General features: G+C 44.4%; 1 protein-coding gene across 1 annotated transcript in view; it reads left to right on the forward strand.

The window, feature by feature from the left end:
• SLC15A1 (solute carrier family 15 member 1) overlaps positions 1-16,549 on the forward strand; it is a 71,016-nt gene that overhangs the window by 25,413 nt on the left and 29,054 nt on the right. The window contains exons 2-9 of the mRNA XM_023218077.3: positions 4,816-4,832; positions 5,231-5,312; positions 5,417-5,558; positions 7,495-7,614; positions 9,619-9,718; positions 9,939-10,029; positions 12,199-12,282; positions 15,625-15,707. Coding sequence (XP_023073845.2) covers positions 4,816-4,832; positions 5,231-5,312; positions 5,417-5,558; positions 7,495-7,614; positions 9,619-9,718; positions 9,939-10,029; positions 12,199-12,282; positions 15,625-15,707 — 719 coding nt within the window. The remainder of the gene's footprint in view (positions 1-4,815; positions 4,833-5,230; positions 5,313-5,416; positions 5,559-7,494; positions 7,615-9,618; positions 9,719-9,938; positions 10,030-12,198; positions 12,283-15,624; positions 15,708-16,549) is intronic.

A 16,549-nucleotide genomic window follows, 5' to 3' on the forward strand; every position in this document is an offset into this window, starting at 1 on the left:
GTGTATAATGATGTTAAGACCTAAGCTTTCTGAATGGCCTCTTTTCTGTAATCGTAGTATGTTTGAAGTGGAGGAAAACTTTACCACTATTATTAAGCAAATAACAGGTACAAAATATTTAGCAAAGGCAAACAGACAACTCTGGAAAGATGAAATCTTTCCCTGCAAATAAAAATCCGGGGAACACAGGAAAGGAAGGTTTGTGATGAAGCCCAGGCTCTCCCTGCTGCATTTGGGTGATTTGGGTTTTCAGAGCTCGCTCCTGCTTCCCTGAAGAGGGCCAAGGATAACACGGACCTTTGTGTGACTTCACGCCTCTCGTTGGCTTTGGGAGGCAATGGTCAGGCCAAATTACCCAAAGTCTAAGTAGGCGAAGCGTAATGTGGTATTACCATGTCCTCAAGAACGCACAGCACTGCAGCAATGACGCTTTGCACTCTCAGGCTGGTTTGCACCAAGCTTGCAAATGCAAGCTTGCCCGACCAGCCCTTCCTATTCGCTGGAGACTGGTGCTTTCCTGCTTGGTGTGAAAGATGGCCCAAGTCCACAGCGGGTGCACTGCCTCACCACGGACCTCCCAGGACACATAGGCCACGCTCGGCACAGCAGGGCTTGGTCACAGAAAGATGCTGTGGTGGACAGACACTACAAATGGTAGTGTGGCACCTGGGTCTGCAGCAGCCTCCCTGTTGCCCTCTGGGCCTGCAAGATGAGGAGAAGGAACCGCTACTGAAATCTGGAAGGAAAGAGTTGTGTGGGAAGGGCTGACGTCAGAGAAGACGTGACTGTCACTAGAGGTGATGGTCTGAGGTGACCTTGCAGGGAGGACACCAGAAAAACAAATACCCCAGCGTTTCTTCCCTCCCTCTGATCTTCCCAGGGCTCCCTGTTGGCCAAACCCAATGGGAGCCAGGTCGAGACCTGGGACATGGATGAGCTCCTTGCAGGTCAGGCTCGGGGCTGAAGAAGAAGGACCCTCCTGGAAGGGCTTGTGGAACCCACAGTGCAGAGCTGGATCTGAGCGCTGTGCTCTGTGACTGATAAACGGGCCTCAGGAAACGTGTCCCACAAACACTGAATTTCCGCTCTGTGGGAAGCGGCGCAGGGGTGCGCTGAGGACCCTGAGGCAGTCGCATCTCCCCCGTAACGATGCACTGAACGTTGTGGGGTTTGCAGGACTCTTCCAGCAACCCCACAGGGCCAAGGCCATCCTCATTTGATTGTTGGGCCGGCCCAAAACAGATGGGCTCGCCCGCCATGCAGCTAGCATGAGACGGAGGGCAGCGTGAGACTCAGCTACAGGGTTGACTCCATGGCCCTCATTCTTGGTGTATTGCCCTGGAAGCAGCCCCATCCCACGACAGGTCTCGCTCGTGAGGAAACCAGGTTATTCGTGTGGAGGAATCTCTGTCCAGAACTCTAACAGGCAGGAAGAGTTGGGAACTGGGGTCCTGTGAAACCAGTACAGTGTATTTCCTGCTTAGGACAAGGACTAAAATAGCATCTAAAATGTTCTTTATTATTGTTTTCTTTCTTTCTTTCTTTCTTTTTTTTTTGAGATGGAGTCTCGCTCTGTTGCCCAGGTTGGAGTGCAATGGCTTTATCTCAGCTCCCTGCAACCTCCGCCTCCCGAGTTCAAGCGATTCTCCTGCATCAGCCTCCTGAGTTGCTGGCCTGCACCGTGACCACGCCTGGCTGATTTTTGTATTTTTAGTAGAGACAGGGTTTCACCATGTTGGCCAGGTTGGTCTCCAACTCCTGACCTCAAATGATCCACCCACCTCAGATGGAGGTGTGAGGTACTGCGCCCAGACCTAAAATGCTCTTAAGTGGGCAAAAATGCAAGACCATCTGGTGGGAGGCCCCTGGTGCCACGCTGGGCTGCAGGAGTGGAAATAACCCCAGTACAGGCTGACAGGACCAGGAGGGAAGGCGCCTGCCCGGGAAGGGGTGGTGAAGCCTGGAGGGCCCCGTGGTCAGGGTCAGGAAGGGAGTTCCTCTGCCAGGGTTGTGGCTTTGTTTATTGTGGGATAGGGCTTTGAACTTGCACATAATGAAAATATAAGGCAGTAAATCTACAAGGAAGGGCCCCAGAGGGAAATGATGTGGGAGATGGAGGAGGGCACTGTGGCAGAGGCTGTATGGCTCCTGTATTCGATTTCTGCTCTCATAGCTGGCGTGGTCTTCCTGGTGTTTGGAGCCAGGGAAGTGATAAAACTTTCTTATGTAGAGCCATCAGGCAGCGGGACATCACAGCCTGCATGTGGTCCTCCAAGTGTAGTCCCTAGACCAGCAGCATTGACTTCATCTTGACTCTTGTTAGAGATGCACATCTCAGGTGCAGAGAGCAGTCTTCTCAAATACCAGCCACAGTGGCAGACATTGACTTCCAGTTGAATTGCTTTTCATGTGGGCAGCTCTGCTGTAGTTTGCAACACATGGGCTGCCGTAGGGCTTTAAGGATTTAAAAATTTGTTATGGATACATAATAATTATACATATTTATGGGACACATATGATTTTTGATAGAGGCATACAATGTGTAGTGATCAAATCTGGATATTTGGAATATCCATCACCTCAAACCTCGATCATTTCTTTGTGTTGAGAACATTCCAGATCTGCTATCTATTCTGTTTGTTTTTTGTTTTTTGGGTTTTTGTTTGTTTGTTTGTTTATTTGTTTTGATAGAGCCTCACTCTGTGGCCTAGGCTGGAGTGCAGCAGTACAATCTTGGCTCATTGCAACCTCCACTTCCCAGGTTCTAGCAATCCTTCTGCCTCAACTTCCCAAGTAACTGGGACTACAGTTGTGTGCCACCATGCCCAGCTAATTTTTGTATTCTTAGTAGAGATGGGGGTTCGCCATGTTGGCCAGGCTGGTCTCGAACTTCTGACCTTAGGTGATCCACCCACCTCGGCCTCCCAAAGTGCTGGGATTACATGTGTGAGCTACCATGCCCAGGCTGTATTTTGAAATATACAATAAGTTTTTGTTAACTGTAGTCACCCTATTGTGCTACCAAACACCAGCTCTTATTCCTTCTACAGAACTGTGTTTTTGTATCCACTAACCTTGCTTCATCCTCCCACCTTCCCCTACCCTTCCCATCCTCTGGTAACCACCATTCTACTCACTACCTCCATGAGATCAATTTTTTAGCTCCTACATGTCAGTGAGAATATGTAATATCTGTCTTTCTGTGCCTGGCTTATTTCACTTAACCTGATGTCCTCCAGTTTCATCTGTATTGCTGCAAATGACAAGATCCAATGACAACCTTCATAGAAATAGAAAAAAAAATCCTAAAATTCGTTTCAACCACAAAAAGCCTTGAAAAGCCAAAGTCATCCTGAGCCAAAAGAATAGGGCTGGAGGTACCACCTGATGTCAAAATATGCTACAAAGCTGTAGTAACCAAATCAGCATGGTACTGACATAGAAGCAGACACATAGACCAGTGGAACAGAAAACAGAACCCAGGAATAAATGCATCAATTTATAGCTAACTCATTTTTGACAAAGCTGCCAAGAACAAACCCTGGGAAAAGAACAGTCTAAAGATTAATTTTCCAGTGCAGTGATTCCCAAAACACACTGCCTGCACCAGTGGCAACACCCACACCTGGGAGCTTGTTAGAAATGCAAGCTCAATTGTCTATCTCAGGCCTACAGAATCAACAACTCTGGGAGTGGGGCCCAGCTATCTGTTCTTGCAAGCCCTCTGGTGATTCTGAGGCTCACTCCAGTGTAAGACCCACTGCTATGGGGTCACCGATTCCTAGATTCCTAATAGAGGTGGAGTATGTTCAGGGAGCCCTGGTGACAAAGAACCCTCATATAAGGAAATCGGGGTGAGTGAGGGGTAAGGGGATGGATGCCCCGTGGGAAACAGCATAGTGTATGATAGACACGGACGAACACAGGGCAATGCGTTTGTGTAGGAGCAAAGTGAGGTGTAAAGACTAGAGACAAGGGCACAGCTCAGCTCTTGCCATAATTCCAGGGAGACAGAAGAACAGGTGCTGACGGGGTGGGGATGAGGTGCTCCTAGGATGCAGATGGGAGAGTCCACTGGGCTTGACATGCACCGGCTCCCTTGTATTCTCTAGCTGTTTCTTCCTGCTCTTCTCATTAATCCTCCTGACATAACCCCCTACCAGTGGTAGGTATTGTACAGGACGTTGGAAGTGGGGATGTTGGTATGATGGATGGCACGTGATTCTTCCACTTGCAGAACCTGGTCCAGAAAGGAAGCAAAAATATAAACTGCCCATCATGACAGTATGGTGATGTAGGCACATCAGAGATGATTTGGGAAGGGAATATTGGTGGCAAGACTTAAATCATGGGGCGAGCCTGGCAGGCAGGCAGGGCCCAGGTCATAGGAGATGGCGGCTGAGTGTGCACAGTTGTCAGGCACTCAGAAGCATTTTGTATTACAGAAATTTAATCCCCACCAAAACACTTGTGAGATATCGATGAACATGCTAGAATGTGTGGATTGTATCCCGATGGGCAGCCTTTGAAGTGTTTCAGCAGGAAATGGCTTAGTCCTGATTCTCTGAGCTGCTGCTTCTCAATTTTGACAGCCCAGGAGAACTGCCTGAGGAGCTTCCTAAAAGAAAATACAGATGCCAGGCCCCGCCCTCAGATAAGAAGCGCGAGTCTGGGGCCAGGATCCCAGGGAGGGCTGGAGCTGTTTGGTGAATGGCCCCTCTAACCACCCTAAAAAGTCAGAGGCTCTGAGTTTAGACACAGCAAAAAGTACTGTAATGGCTTGACTTTAATATTGGGATTCTGTTTTTCTTTTAGGAATGTCGAAATCACAGGTGAGTACCCTTTTTCCTTCTCTACATATCTTCATCTTGTATATTTTATCATCTGTTTTACCCCTAAGGGCTCATTCACCTAACAGATGTGTAGTGTACATCTAGCAGCAATGAGGGTGTGATCCTGGATTTCCATGTGAGATGTCCTCTCCCGAGGAAATGCTGTGGATAATCCTCCTCAGACTAACAATACCACTGGATGCTTTATTTCACTGCTGTCTCTATGTGGAAAGATTAGTGTAGGGAATAAAATGATTGAGTTCTAGTTTTCTGCTCTAGACAGTCACTGGTAAGTTACTGAATCTGCATTGACTGCCTTTCATGCCACTGGTGCTCCTTTGTGGCTATGGACAAGTGAGGGGTGTATTTCAATCCTGTGCTTATTTCTTTCTTGTCAGGGTTGCTTTGGTTATCCCCTGAGCATCTTCTTCATTGTGGCCAATGAGTTTTGCGAAAGATTTTCCTACTATGGAATGCGAGGTAACGGTATTGGCCGCTTCTCACCCTTTGGGGAAGAGCGGGAGTGGCCGTAACAGTCCTAACTTTGCTTCTCCCCCTCCTCTTCCACCTGCCCTCTGCAAAAGGAATCCTGATTCTGTACTTCACAAATTTCCTCAGCTGGGATGATAACCTGTCCACCGCCATCTACCATACATTTGTGGCTCTGTGCTACCTGACGCCAATTCTTGGAGCTCTTATCGCTGACTCGTGGCTGGGAAAGTTCAAGTGAGTGGCTGGAAATTTCTTGTTCACAAACAAGCCAAAAAGTAAATGTAGGTTTTGTAGTTGGGAATGGTGGAATCTGGGAATGATGAGTCAAAGAACATAAACTCTTAGGAGAGGCGGGTGTGGTGTGGTGCGCACCTGTAATCCCAGCACTTTGAGAGGCGAGGCAGGAGTTTGAGACCAGCCTGGGCAACACGATGAGACCCCATCTCTACCAAAAATAAAGAAATTAGCCAGGCACAGTGGCGTACACCTGTGGCCCCAGCTATTTGGGAGGCTGAGGTGGGAGGATCCACTTGAGTCCCAGAGGTCAAGGCTGCAGTGAGCTGTGATCACATCACTGCACTCCAGTCTGGATGGCAGAACAAGACCCTGTCTCAAAAACAAATTAAAAACAAAAGTACACCCTTAGGAGAGCATTTACAGCTCTGTTTCTGCTCAGTATCCTGTCCCTAGAGCCTAACACAGTGCCTGACATTCAGTGACTGCAAGCAGCATCTATAGATTTTTGTTTTTCCCTAATCCAAACAAATATAACATCTTTGTCTCATCTTGACATAGTAGCAGGGATACTGTTTATTATTAGCGATTTGTGAGGCATGGAGTTAAGGTCTGCGGAAACGAAGAAACTCTCTAAAATACTCCCTGGCTGCTGAGGGGCTAACGCTGCTTGAGGTCAGGTGATGTGAGGTCACTAAGGAGAGAAGTCACCCAGCCCTCCAGGAAGGGCTCCACGAGCACACTCAGTGGGATGTTGTCAGGAAAGTTTTCCTGGAACTTAATGAAGAAGGAAGTAGAGGCTTTTCCAGGACAAAGGAATGACATGGACTGTCTTAGTCCACTTGTGTTGCTATAAAGGAATACCCGAGGCTGGGGAATTTATAAAGGAAAAAGGTATATTTGGTTGACAGTTCTACTGGCTGGAAGACCAAGCATCTGGTGAAAGCCGCAGGCTGCTTGCATTCATGGAGGAAGGTAAAGGTGAGCTGGCAAGTGCAGAGATCACGTGGCCAGAGGGGAAGCAAGAGAGAAAGAGGAGAGAAGTGTCAGGCTCTTTTCAACAACCAGCTCTTACAGGAACTCACTCCTGACCATGAGGACAGCACCAAGCCATTCATGAGGGATCTGCCCCGGTGTCCCAAACACCTCCCACCAGGCCCCGCTTCCAACACTGGGATCACATTTCAGCTTGCGGTTTGCAGGAGACAGACATCCAAACTGTAGCATGGGCAGAAAAAAGAATAATCACTACCTCCAAAGAATTCTACAAAAATTACCAAAGGTCTACTTCCTGGTCAAATATCATTACCAATCAGAAGATAAGTAATTCTTACTGTTTAAAAATATAAATATGAATTCCATAGGTAAAATAAAGCATAGAGTCTTTCAAATACTTGAAAGATAAAGTGGATCTTTCCCCTCTCCTGGCCCTCTGGCCAAAATTTTGTTAATTTTTTTTTTTAAAGAGACAGGGTCTCGCTCTGTCACGCAGGCTGGAGTGCAGTGGCGCAATCGTGGCTCACTGCAGCCTCAACCTCATGGACTCAAGTGATCCTCCCACCTCAGCCTCCCGAGCAGCTGGGACCACAGGCATTCACCACCACACCTGGCTAATTTTTTATCTTTTTGTTGAGATGGGGTCTTGCTATGTTGCCCAGGCTGGTGTCGAACTCCTGAGCTCAAGCGGTCCTCCTGCTTTGGCCTCCCAAATGCTGCGATTACAGGCATGAGCCATCATGCCTAGCCCAAAACTTTGTTCTATTGTTTTTGCTCATGTGCCTTCCTGAGAGTTAACAGTGTTACTCAAGTTCGAGAAATAAGTGTATTCAGGATTGGGCTCTTGAAAGCTTTCAAGGAGGAGGTATTTTGTGGTGGAGTCAGAAGTGGATGGCTATTGTGCAATTAACTTGGATTCTCTTAACCTTTGGAAACACAGGACCATTGTGTCGCTCTCCATTGTCTACACAATTGGACAAGCAGTCATCTCAGTAAGCTCCATGAATGACCTCACAGACCACAACCACGACGGCACTCCTGACAGCCTTCCTGTGCATGTGTGAGTTGATGCTCACTGCTGCCCCCATCACCCTCCCACTGTGCGCTCATTCGATGCCTTAAGTCTTCATCTTTTTCCTTGAACTTCACTGTGAGCATAAGGAGGTTTTTCCTCCCTCCTTGGCAGCACGGTGAAGGCTGCCAAATGGATTGAGCTGGGTCTTCAGGATGTCACCACCCTGGTGGTTGTCTGGAGGCAGTGCTCCCTCTGTGACTCCGCTGTCATGGGCCGCCATATCCCCAGGAGGTACAGTCAGTGGGCAGGGGATTCATGTTGGTCTTGACCTACCCTGGAGGGATATAAAGTCCCACAGACCTTGATGCTTCACACTACCAGGTGTCCTGAGGACTCCAGGACCTTTGGTTTTCTGTCTTGTACCACACTTCTGCCTATTTTTCAATAATCCCGTTTCATAAATATTTGTTCCAGCCCTTTGTGCTGGGCTCTGGATGGCAGGTGTCATTGACAAATGCTCAGGTGCTGGATTAATCTTGCTTCACTGCAGTCTGGCCTAGTAGACTAGTTATAGAGATTTATTTTGTTTCCTGTTTTTGTGCTTCAGTTCCTTGATCTATGAGTAAACTCATGAGCTGGGAAAGTAGAATAGAAACTCAAATTAGTATCGGCAATCACCGCACTGCTGTCTTATGAGTTGATCAGACTGCTGTCCAGACTGAATCTCTTGATGCAACACTCTTGTTGCCCAGAGGGAACTGTGTCGGTGGAGGGAGTGGCTGTGAGCCCTCCCACAGAGCAGCTCTCTGGCCTTGGGAAGGTGCTGTTCTCTGCGCCTCAGTTTTCTAATCTGTAATATTAACTAAGAACATGGACTTTGGAGCCAGATTCGGGCTGTGCCTCTTCCTAGTTGTGTGAGCTTGAGCAACTTTCTTAACCTCTGTGCCTCAGTTTCCTTGTTTGTAATAGTACTTACTTCGTGTAGGACTGTTGTGGGTTAATCCAAGTAAAGCACCTAGAACACTGCCTGACAAGTGATCAGTGCTCAAGAAATCTTAGCTTTTCATTTTTCATTTCATGGAGTTCGTATTGGAGCACACCTAAAATTCTCACAAGAGTAAATTGTGTATAATATTCAGTTGACCATGTTTTTGTTGTCTTTTAAAATGCTTAGATTGACAACATTAAATGCAAGTTGTATTAAGAGGCAGACAAGATTAAAGGGGTGATTTGGCCAGCCAATTCAGGGAGATTGGTTCAGGAAGCATGATTTTTAAATAATTCTTTATCTGTGCAATATTTTCCTTGGCTTTATCTGTTTCATAAAATTTTTTTAAGTGTTTAAAAGCAACATTAGTAACCAAGAACATATGGGACCCATGCCTATAAAACCAGAAATGTGTAGTACCTACCTGTAAGTTTAATAAAACTACAAAGTGAGGGTCAATAAATGCTATAATTTTTTTTTCAATTCAGGAGCTAAAATACTTAGCAATAACCTAGAAAATACAAGAGTGAATTAAATAACCCTTAATCCCACCATCTAGACATGACAATAAGTCTTTTAGTCTATTTCCTTCCAGTTTTCTGTACCTTGTAAACAAACTGAGATCATACTACCTAACCTGATATTCTGCTTTGCAATGAAATCATGTTTTCCAATATTACTTAATGACTATTATGAGTCTGTTATGACTGTACCAGACACAATGCTTATATTTGTTCAATAACTTTTTATTTATCCACTCTTTTACTGGAAACAATAAAGCTACAAAAGAACCCCAAACCTAAGGCTTTACTCAGCTCACAAGCTACTGTTTTATGTTTTCTGGATGGTAAATTATTAGATGGGGGCAGGAGCTCGAAGGCCCATGAGTTCAAGTTTGCATTTGGCTATCACGCTGCATTCCTGCGAGCTGGCTTCTCACGAGATTGTCTTCCTCTCTATGTGTGTCACTGTGCCAGGCCCGCTGAGGGAAACTGGGGAAAAGAGAAGGCTTCTGCTTGTGAGGATCTGCTGCGTTGGCCCTAACACCCTGTCTTTCCCAGGGCGCTGTCCATGATCGGCCTGGCCCTGATAGCTCTTGGGACTGGAGGAATCAAACCCTGCGTTTCTGCATTTGGCGGAGATCAGTTTGAAGAGAGCCAGGTAAGAGCAGGGGCACCCCCAGAGCCCGCGTGAATGAACTACACACATCCAGGAGTCAGAGGCCACTGGCACAAAGTCTGTTCTCTGTCGGATTCTTTTTAAGTACATTAGAAAGTAAGATACCAAGCGAAACTAAGTTAGTGGTAAAGTGAGATCATCAGCTCCCTCTGCTCAGTTGACTGATGGCCAAAGTCATCTTACTTTCTCCTTTTCATTGCAGGAGAAACAAAGAAACAGATTCTTTTCCATCTTTTACTTGGCCATTAATGCTGGAAGTTTGCTTTCCACGATCATCACTCCCATGCTCAGAGGTAAGAGATACCTGAAAGGAACTTCTGTTTGTCTTTTTTTAGTAAAGGCTAAGTCCGTGTCTTCTTCGTTTTGTTCTGTTCTTCCCTTCTCCCCTGTCCTCTAGCTGTCAGCTACATGCTGGGATGCCATTGGGATCTGGAGTAAGCGCTTCCTTCCCTGTGAGTTTCACCTCCTTTTAATCTTATTTAAATCCCTTATCCCAGTGACCACTGGAGAGTCTAAGCCATCCTTAGCGTGGGCATCCATCTCCCTAAACTGTTACTCATGCAAAGTCATGCTCATGGTAAGAGGTAAGAGGCAAGAGAGGCGCCTTGGAAGCCGGGCTGGTGGCCGTAGCTGCCATTTCACCCTTCAAGCTTTGCTCCCCAGCGATATTTCCGTGACTTAGGAGGAGTTTACTGGGCAAAATTATTTCATTTTTTTTGTTTGTTTTGTTTTGTTTTTAGAAGGAGTCTTGCTCTGTTACCCAAGCTGGAGTGCAGTGGCACGATCTTGGCTCACTGCAACCTCCGCCTCCCGGGTTCAAGTGATTTTCCTGCCTCAGCCTCCTGAGTAGCTGGGACTACAGGCGCCCACCACCACACCTGGCTAATTTGCTTGTATTTTTAGTAGAGATGGGGTTTCACCATGTTAGCCAGGATGGTCTTGATCTCCTGACCTCGTGATCTGCCTGCCTCAGCCTCCCAAAGTGCTGGGATTACAGGCGTGAGCCTGTAATCTTTGCCCGGCCAAGGCAAAGTTTTTTCTTTGCTTTCCCATCATCTCAAGTATTTCCAAAAGAACTGTTCAGATGAAGAGAATGGGACAGTGTCAGTAACTATCAGATGTTTGTTCTTGCTAATGCTCCATTGAGAGTTTGTGAATTTCCCATGTGGAAGGGAATATGTGGTGTTACTGACGACAAACTGACAAGACCATCCTGTCCACATTTGAATCAGATTAGATTATGAAATAAAGATTTCAGGGGGATTTATGTATTCCTGCACAGAATAGTGGTTTGAGGATGACAGACAATTAAACCCCATTCCAACTTGTTTTATTTTTTTTTCCAACTTGTTTTGCATAAAAATGTGATAGCTTTTATTCCTGTGTCCTGTTTACTCACCTCTCCCACTTCTAGGTTCTACTAGAGGGTGCATGTTTAAATTGTAGAATCTGTTAAAGGATAATTTTTTAAAAGGAAATTCATGACTCTCATACAAATATAAAGTGAACATATGACAAAAATTTTATGTAACTTGTTAATTAGTTGATAACGAATCAGTTCAAATAAAGATTTGACTAACAAATTTCTATTCTTTATAGGGGGGAAACTATTTTTTGCCATGAATAGGAAACATTCGTATGACTGTCACTTCTGCTAGTTAACTTCTTTTTCTCCCAAAGTGTGAGAAAGCTGAACCAAATCAAAACCCTGATAGCATCAGATCATTCCTGGAGGCTCCAGCATTCCATGGAAAGGATTTCCAGGAATCTCTACGACTTCTTTACAAAGGCTTAGTTTTTTTATAATTTTTATTTATTTCATACACACACACACACACACACATCCTGGGATTTCAAAGCTAAAATAGCTGTTGGTCAGAGGTTGCCAAGCTGTGGCCCATGGGCCAAATCCAGAAATCTGAGCAAGACCATTCATTGATGTATTGTCTACAGTTGATTTCCCCTGCAAAGGTGGGGTTGAGTAGTTGACAGAGACCAATGGTTCACAAAGCCTAAAATATTTACCGTTGAGCCCTTCATAGAAAAGTGTGCCAACCTCGGCCCTAGGTCATCGAATTGCTACCTGATTGGCGTGAATTCAGGAATATTGATTTTCCAGTGTACTTTTGATTTACTGAGTCCCATATAATCAAGTTAGTATATCCAGATCATCTTTATCTCCCCCACAAAGAAAATCTACAGAACCAAGAGGGGGCCACTGATTTTGACCAATAGGATCACCCATCTATTTAGGGGCTGAGATGAGAACTGGTTTCCATCTCCTGCTCCTCCTGCTACACTGCTGTTTTGCTTAGCGGGCAACGATGTCAGTAAGGCAAATAGATGTGTCTGGAACAGTATGTGAAAGCAATATGTAATTATCAGTGAGGGACCTTTACAAATGGGAATGATATGCTCATTACCAATGCCATAATAATTTTAATCTTGTCATTTCTCCCCAGTTCAACAGTGTGGAATTCACAGTAAACAAGCTTGTTACCCACTGGCCTTTGGGGTTCCTGCGGCTCTCATGGCTGTATCCCTGAGTAAGTGGAAAGAGGTTGAATTAATAAAAGCCGAGGACCAGGTCAGGCTCCACATGAATGATTGTGACTAATGTTTTAAAGTGCATGTAACAAGTGGCAACAAAAAGTAGTGAGAAGAATTGGCATCAGATGTTAAACATGCTCTAAGTATTCAAAGAAAGTAGGATTGGCACATCAATTCTGAGGGAATAGGATCAAAAAAAGGATTACAGGAAAAGGAACCAACTGAGTTGGTCATTGAAAGGTGTGATACTATATAGGCAGATTAAGATGAAGGTGAGAGAGACCCAGCATGTTCGCTCAGCGTGGTGTCTTGGAAAAAGGCACAAACAGAACCTAAAAAGGGAGGAATAGAACTTTGGGAGGCCGAGGCAGGGGGATACCTTGAGTTCAAGACCAGCCTGGAATTCAAGACCAGCCTAGGCAACAGAGAGAGACCCTACTTCTAAAACAAACAAAACAAAATTTTTTTAAATTTTATTTATTTTATTATATTTATTTTATTTATTTTATTTTATTATTTTTTATTTTTTTATCTTGCTCTTGTCACCCAGGCTGGAGTGCAATGGTGCGATTTCAGCTGACTGCAACCTGTACCTCCTGGGTTCAAGCGATTCTCCTGCCTCAGCCTCCCAAGTAGTTGGGATTACAGGCACCTGCCACCATGCACAGCTAATTTGTGTATTTTTAGTAGAGGCAGGGTTTCGCCATGTTGGCCAGGCTGGTCTCGAACGGCTGACCTCAGGTGATCCACCCACCTCAGCCTCCCAAAGTGCTAGGATTACAGGCGTGAGCCACCACATCTGGATGTTTTGTTTTGTTTTGTTTTTTAATTAGTTGGATGCTGTGGCTTACACCTATAGTCCCAGCTACTCTGGAAGCGTAAGTGGGAAGATTGCTTGAACCCAGGAGGTCGAGGCTGCAGTGAGCCATGATGGTACCACAACACTTCAACCTGGATGATAGAGCGAGACCCTGTCTCAAAAACAAAAAAAAAAAAAGAAAAGAAAAAAAGATGAAGGTGATAGAATCTGCTGGATTAGCTGAACCCAAGGCTAAAAGCTTTTGTTCTTGTCAATATGTGCTTATCTATAACTTGCTTGAAGAAATGGCCACCTGGTTCAGTTGCCATTGAAACACTCCAATGAACGACTACATTTCCTTAACTGATTAGGTTGGTGCAAAAGTAATTGCAGCTCCTGCCATTAAAAGTAATGGCAAAAAGTGCAATAACTTTTGCACCAAACTAATATCACCCCCCAAATGTTTCTACTAGAATTCTTTCCCAATGGACAGAACATATATGTCCATTTGAGGCATTCATTGGCACATTAGTTCTTGGCATTGGCTTTTGGGAAATGTAGCATTGTCTACATGAGATGGTTGGATGTGAAAGGTGGCCAAGAACGGTGCAAGAAGACAGTAGCCCAGCGGCCACCTCAACTCTTCAGAGCCCCTTTCCCACTCAAATGAGGTTGTCATCAGCTTTGCTCAGCTGACAATCACATCTCTGTCTCCAGTTTTTGTTTTCAGATGTTAGTAGTGCCTGGAATAGGACCATTTTAAATCTCTTTTGCTCACCTTGTAGCAATTTAACTGTCCATTTAGGTGGACATTTAGGTGAGAGCTCATTGTTCTCTTTGTAATGTCTCTTTCCTTCCATGGTTCTTCCCATAGTGCCACTGTCCCCTAGCAGGCTCATTGATACCTCCTCCTCTTTAATTCTTGGCAGGAGACAGATAGTATTTCAAAAAATCTTGCTTTACACCAGACACCGTACTAAGCACGTTAGGTACATTCTTATTTCATCTGTACAAGTCATTCCTCTATCAAAGATTATGCTTTTTCTTCTGGATGAATTGAGAATAGGCCAAATCCGATGTGTCAGCACCACCTCTAGAAATTCCTATGCTTGAATTAGGTTTCAGTTAATCAGAAGCTTAAACATTAAATATTAATTTGTAAAAGAAAACACAGACTCAATCTCTTGGACATCTTTACCATCCATGTCTGCATTCAGAAAGGTTGACATTGGGCAAGAATATAAGTAAACATCTCTTTCATCAACTATAAAGAACATCTAGAGTATAGGCACATACTTGGAGCTAGCACCTGTCAAAAATCTCAGGCCCTCTTAATTGAGAAAAATAAGTAGAGTTCAAGTTATCTATCAGTGTTTTTAAATTATTGAAGTGTGGTATTGGATAATCAGAAATCCTAGTGTATGGACTATGTTTTCAGAGACTCTTGCAACAATGTTTTAAATTTTTTAAAAAATTTGAATAAGATGATAGAGGTAGGATCTCACTATGTTGCCCAGGCTGCTCTAGAACTACTGGTCTCAAGTGATCCTCCTGCCTTGGCCTCCCAAAATGCTGGGATTACAGACGTGAGCAGCCACATTCAGCCCCAGAATGGTTTTTTTCCAAGTTATTTTCACAATATGACTTGCCAAAAATGTCCATGGAAGAATGACCTCATTGAAAAGGTGCTTCCAACTTTTATAAAACTGTAGCTGCAGATGCAATTAATTGTAACTACTTCTGTACAGTGGCCACAGAAAAAATTTCTGCAATGTATGATTAAGATTAATTCTTTTTTCCTGAATATTAAAAAGAGAAAGTTTTCTCTTCGCATTGCTTTCAGAAAATTACAGCTCCATTTATTTTTATTTTTATTATTTTGATATGGAGTTTCACTCTGTCAGACTAGAGTGCAGTGACACGATCTCAGCTCACTGCAACCTCCACCTCCTGGGTTCAAGCAATTCTCCTGCCTTAGCCTCCTGAGTAGCTGAGATTACAGGTGCCCATCACCACACCCAGCTAATTTTTGTATTTTTAGTAGAGAGGGGGTTTCACCATGTTGGTCAGGCTGGTCTCAAACTCCTGACCTCAAGTGATCCACCTACCTCGGCCTATCAATGTGCTGGGATTGCAGGCTTGAGCCACCACACCTGGCCCCACTTACTGTCCTAGCAGAATAATACATTAATGTGTTCTATGAAAGCACTGATTCCTTTTGTCTCCCTTTAAATAGAGATAGAACTTATGCTTAAATACCTGTGTGAGTGTACGTGAGCTACCTTAAGTTATGGGAAGTAGATGATATTAGGCTTAAAGGTTTGCGTATTAGAACACAAATATCACATTACTCATAGGTTTTTGCGGATTGTGAAGGTTAAAAGCACTTTCTAAACTGTGAGGTTGGTAAGCAAATCCATTCCATAAGTAATCCCATTATCCCAAAACAAAGTTATAATTCAAATAAAGGTGCATCTCTCTAGGCCACAGGTCGCTCTGGCACATGCTTTGCTGACGTGTCTTCTTCTGCCCTATCTAGTTGTGTTTGTCATTGGCAGTGGGATGTACAAGAAGTTCCAGCCACAGGGCAACATCATGAGTAAAGTGGCCAAGTGCATCCATGTAAGTATCTCAGCTGCTCTTTCTCAAGGCCATTTAACCACCTCAGAACTTTCCATTAAATTAAATTAAATTCTTTAAATTAAATTAAAATCTAATATAAATTCAAATAATTCCTTTAAAGTATAATAAATTAAATTAAATTAATTTAAATTAAATTAAAACCTAAGCTTTGACTTTCCTTTAAATATATTTTTAGTGTTCTTAACGATTTCAATAAATTGTTTCTTCTAAATGGAAAAAGACACAAACAGAACTTAATAAGGGATGAATAGAAATGGCTCTTGAGCTTATAAAATAAGATCAATGGTCAAAGAAAAGCAAATCAAAGTGACTCTTCATCTGTCAAAATGGCAGAACAGCACCTGAGGTTTGTCAGGGAGCATGAATCAAAAACGAGGAGGCTCCATTTGGCAATGTGTAGCAAGAGTCTCAGGTGTTCAGATGCTTCAAGTCAGTCATGCTGCTTTCAAGAATTAAGAGTAAGAAAATAGGCTAGGCACTGTGGCTCAGGCCCGTAGTCCCAGCACTTTGGGAGGCCGAGGCGGGCGGATCACTTGAGATCAGGAGTTCGAGACCAGCCTGGCCAACATGGCGAAACCCTGTCTCTACTAAAAAATACAAAAATTAGCTGGGCATGGTGGTGGGTGCCTGTAATCCCAGCTACTCGGGAGGCTGAGGCAGGAGAATCGCTTGAACCTGGGAGGCAGAGGGTGCAGTGAGCTGAGATTGCGCCGTTGCACTCCAGCCTAGGTGACAGAGGGAGACTCCATCTCAAAACAAAACAAAACAAAACTAGAGTAAGGAAAAAAAATTTTAAAAGTGAACACAGACTCACATACAAA

The sequence above is a fragment of the Piliocolobus tephrosceles genome, chromosome X (assembly GCF_002776525.5).
Source record: "Piliocolobus tephrosceles isolate RC106 chromosome X, ASM277652v3, whole genome shotgun sequence".
Taxonomy (NCBI): domain Eukaryota; kingdom Metazoa; phylum Chordata; class Mammalia; order Primates; family Cercopithecidae; genus Piliocolobus; species Piliocolobus tephrosceles.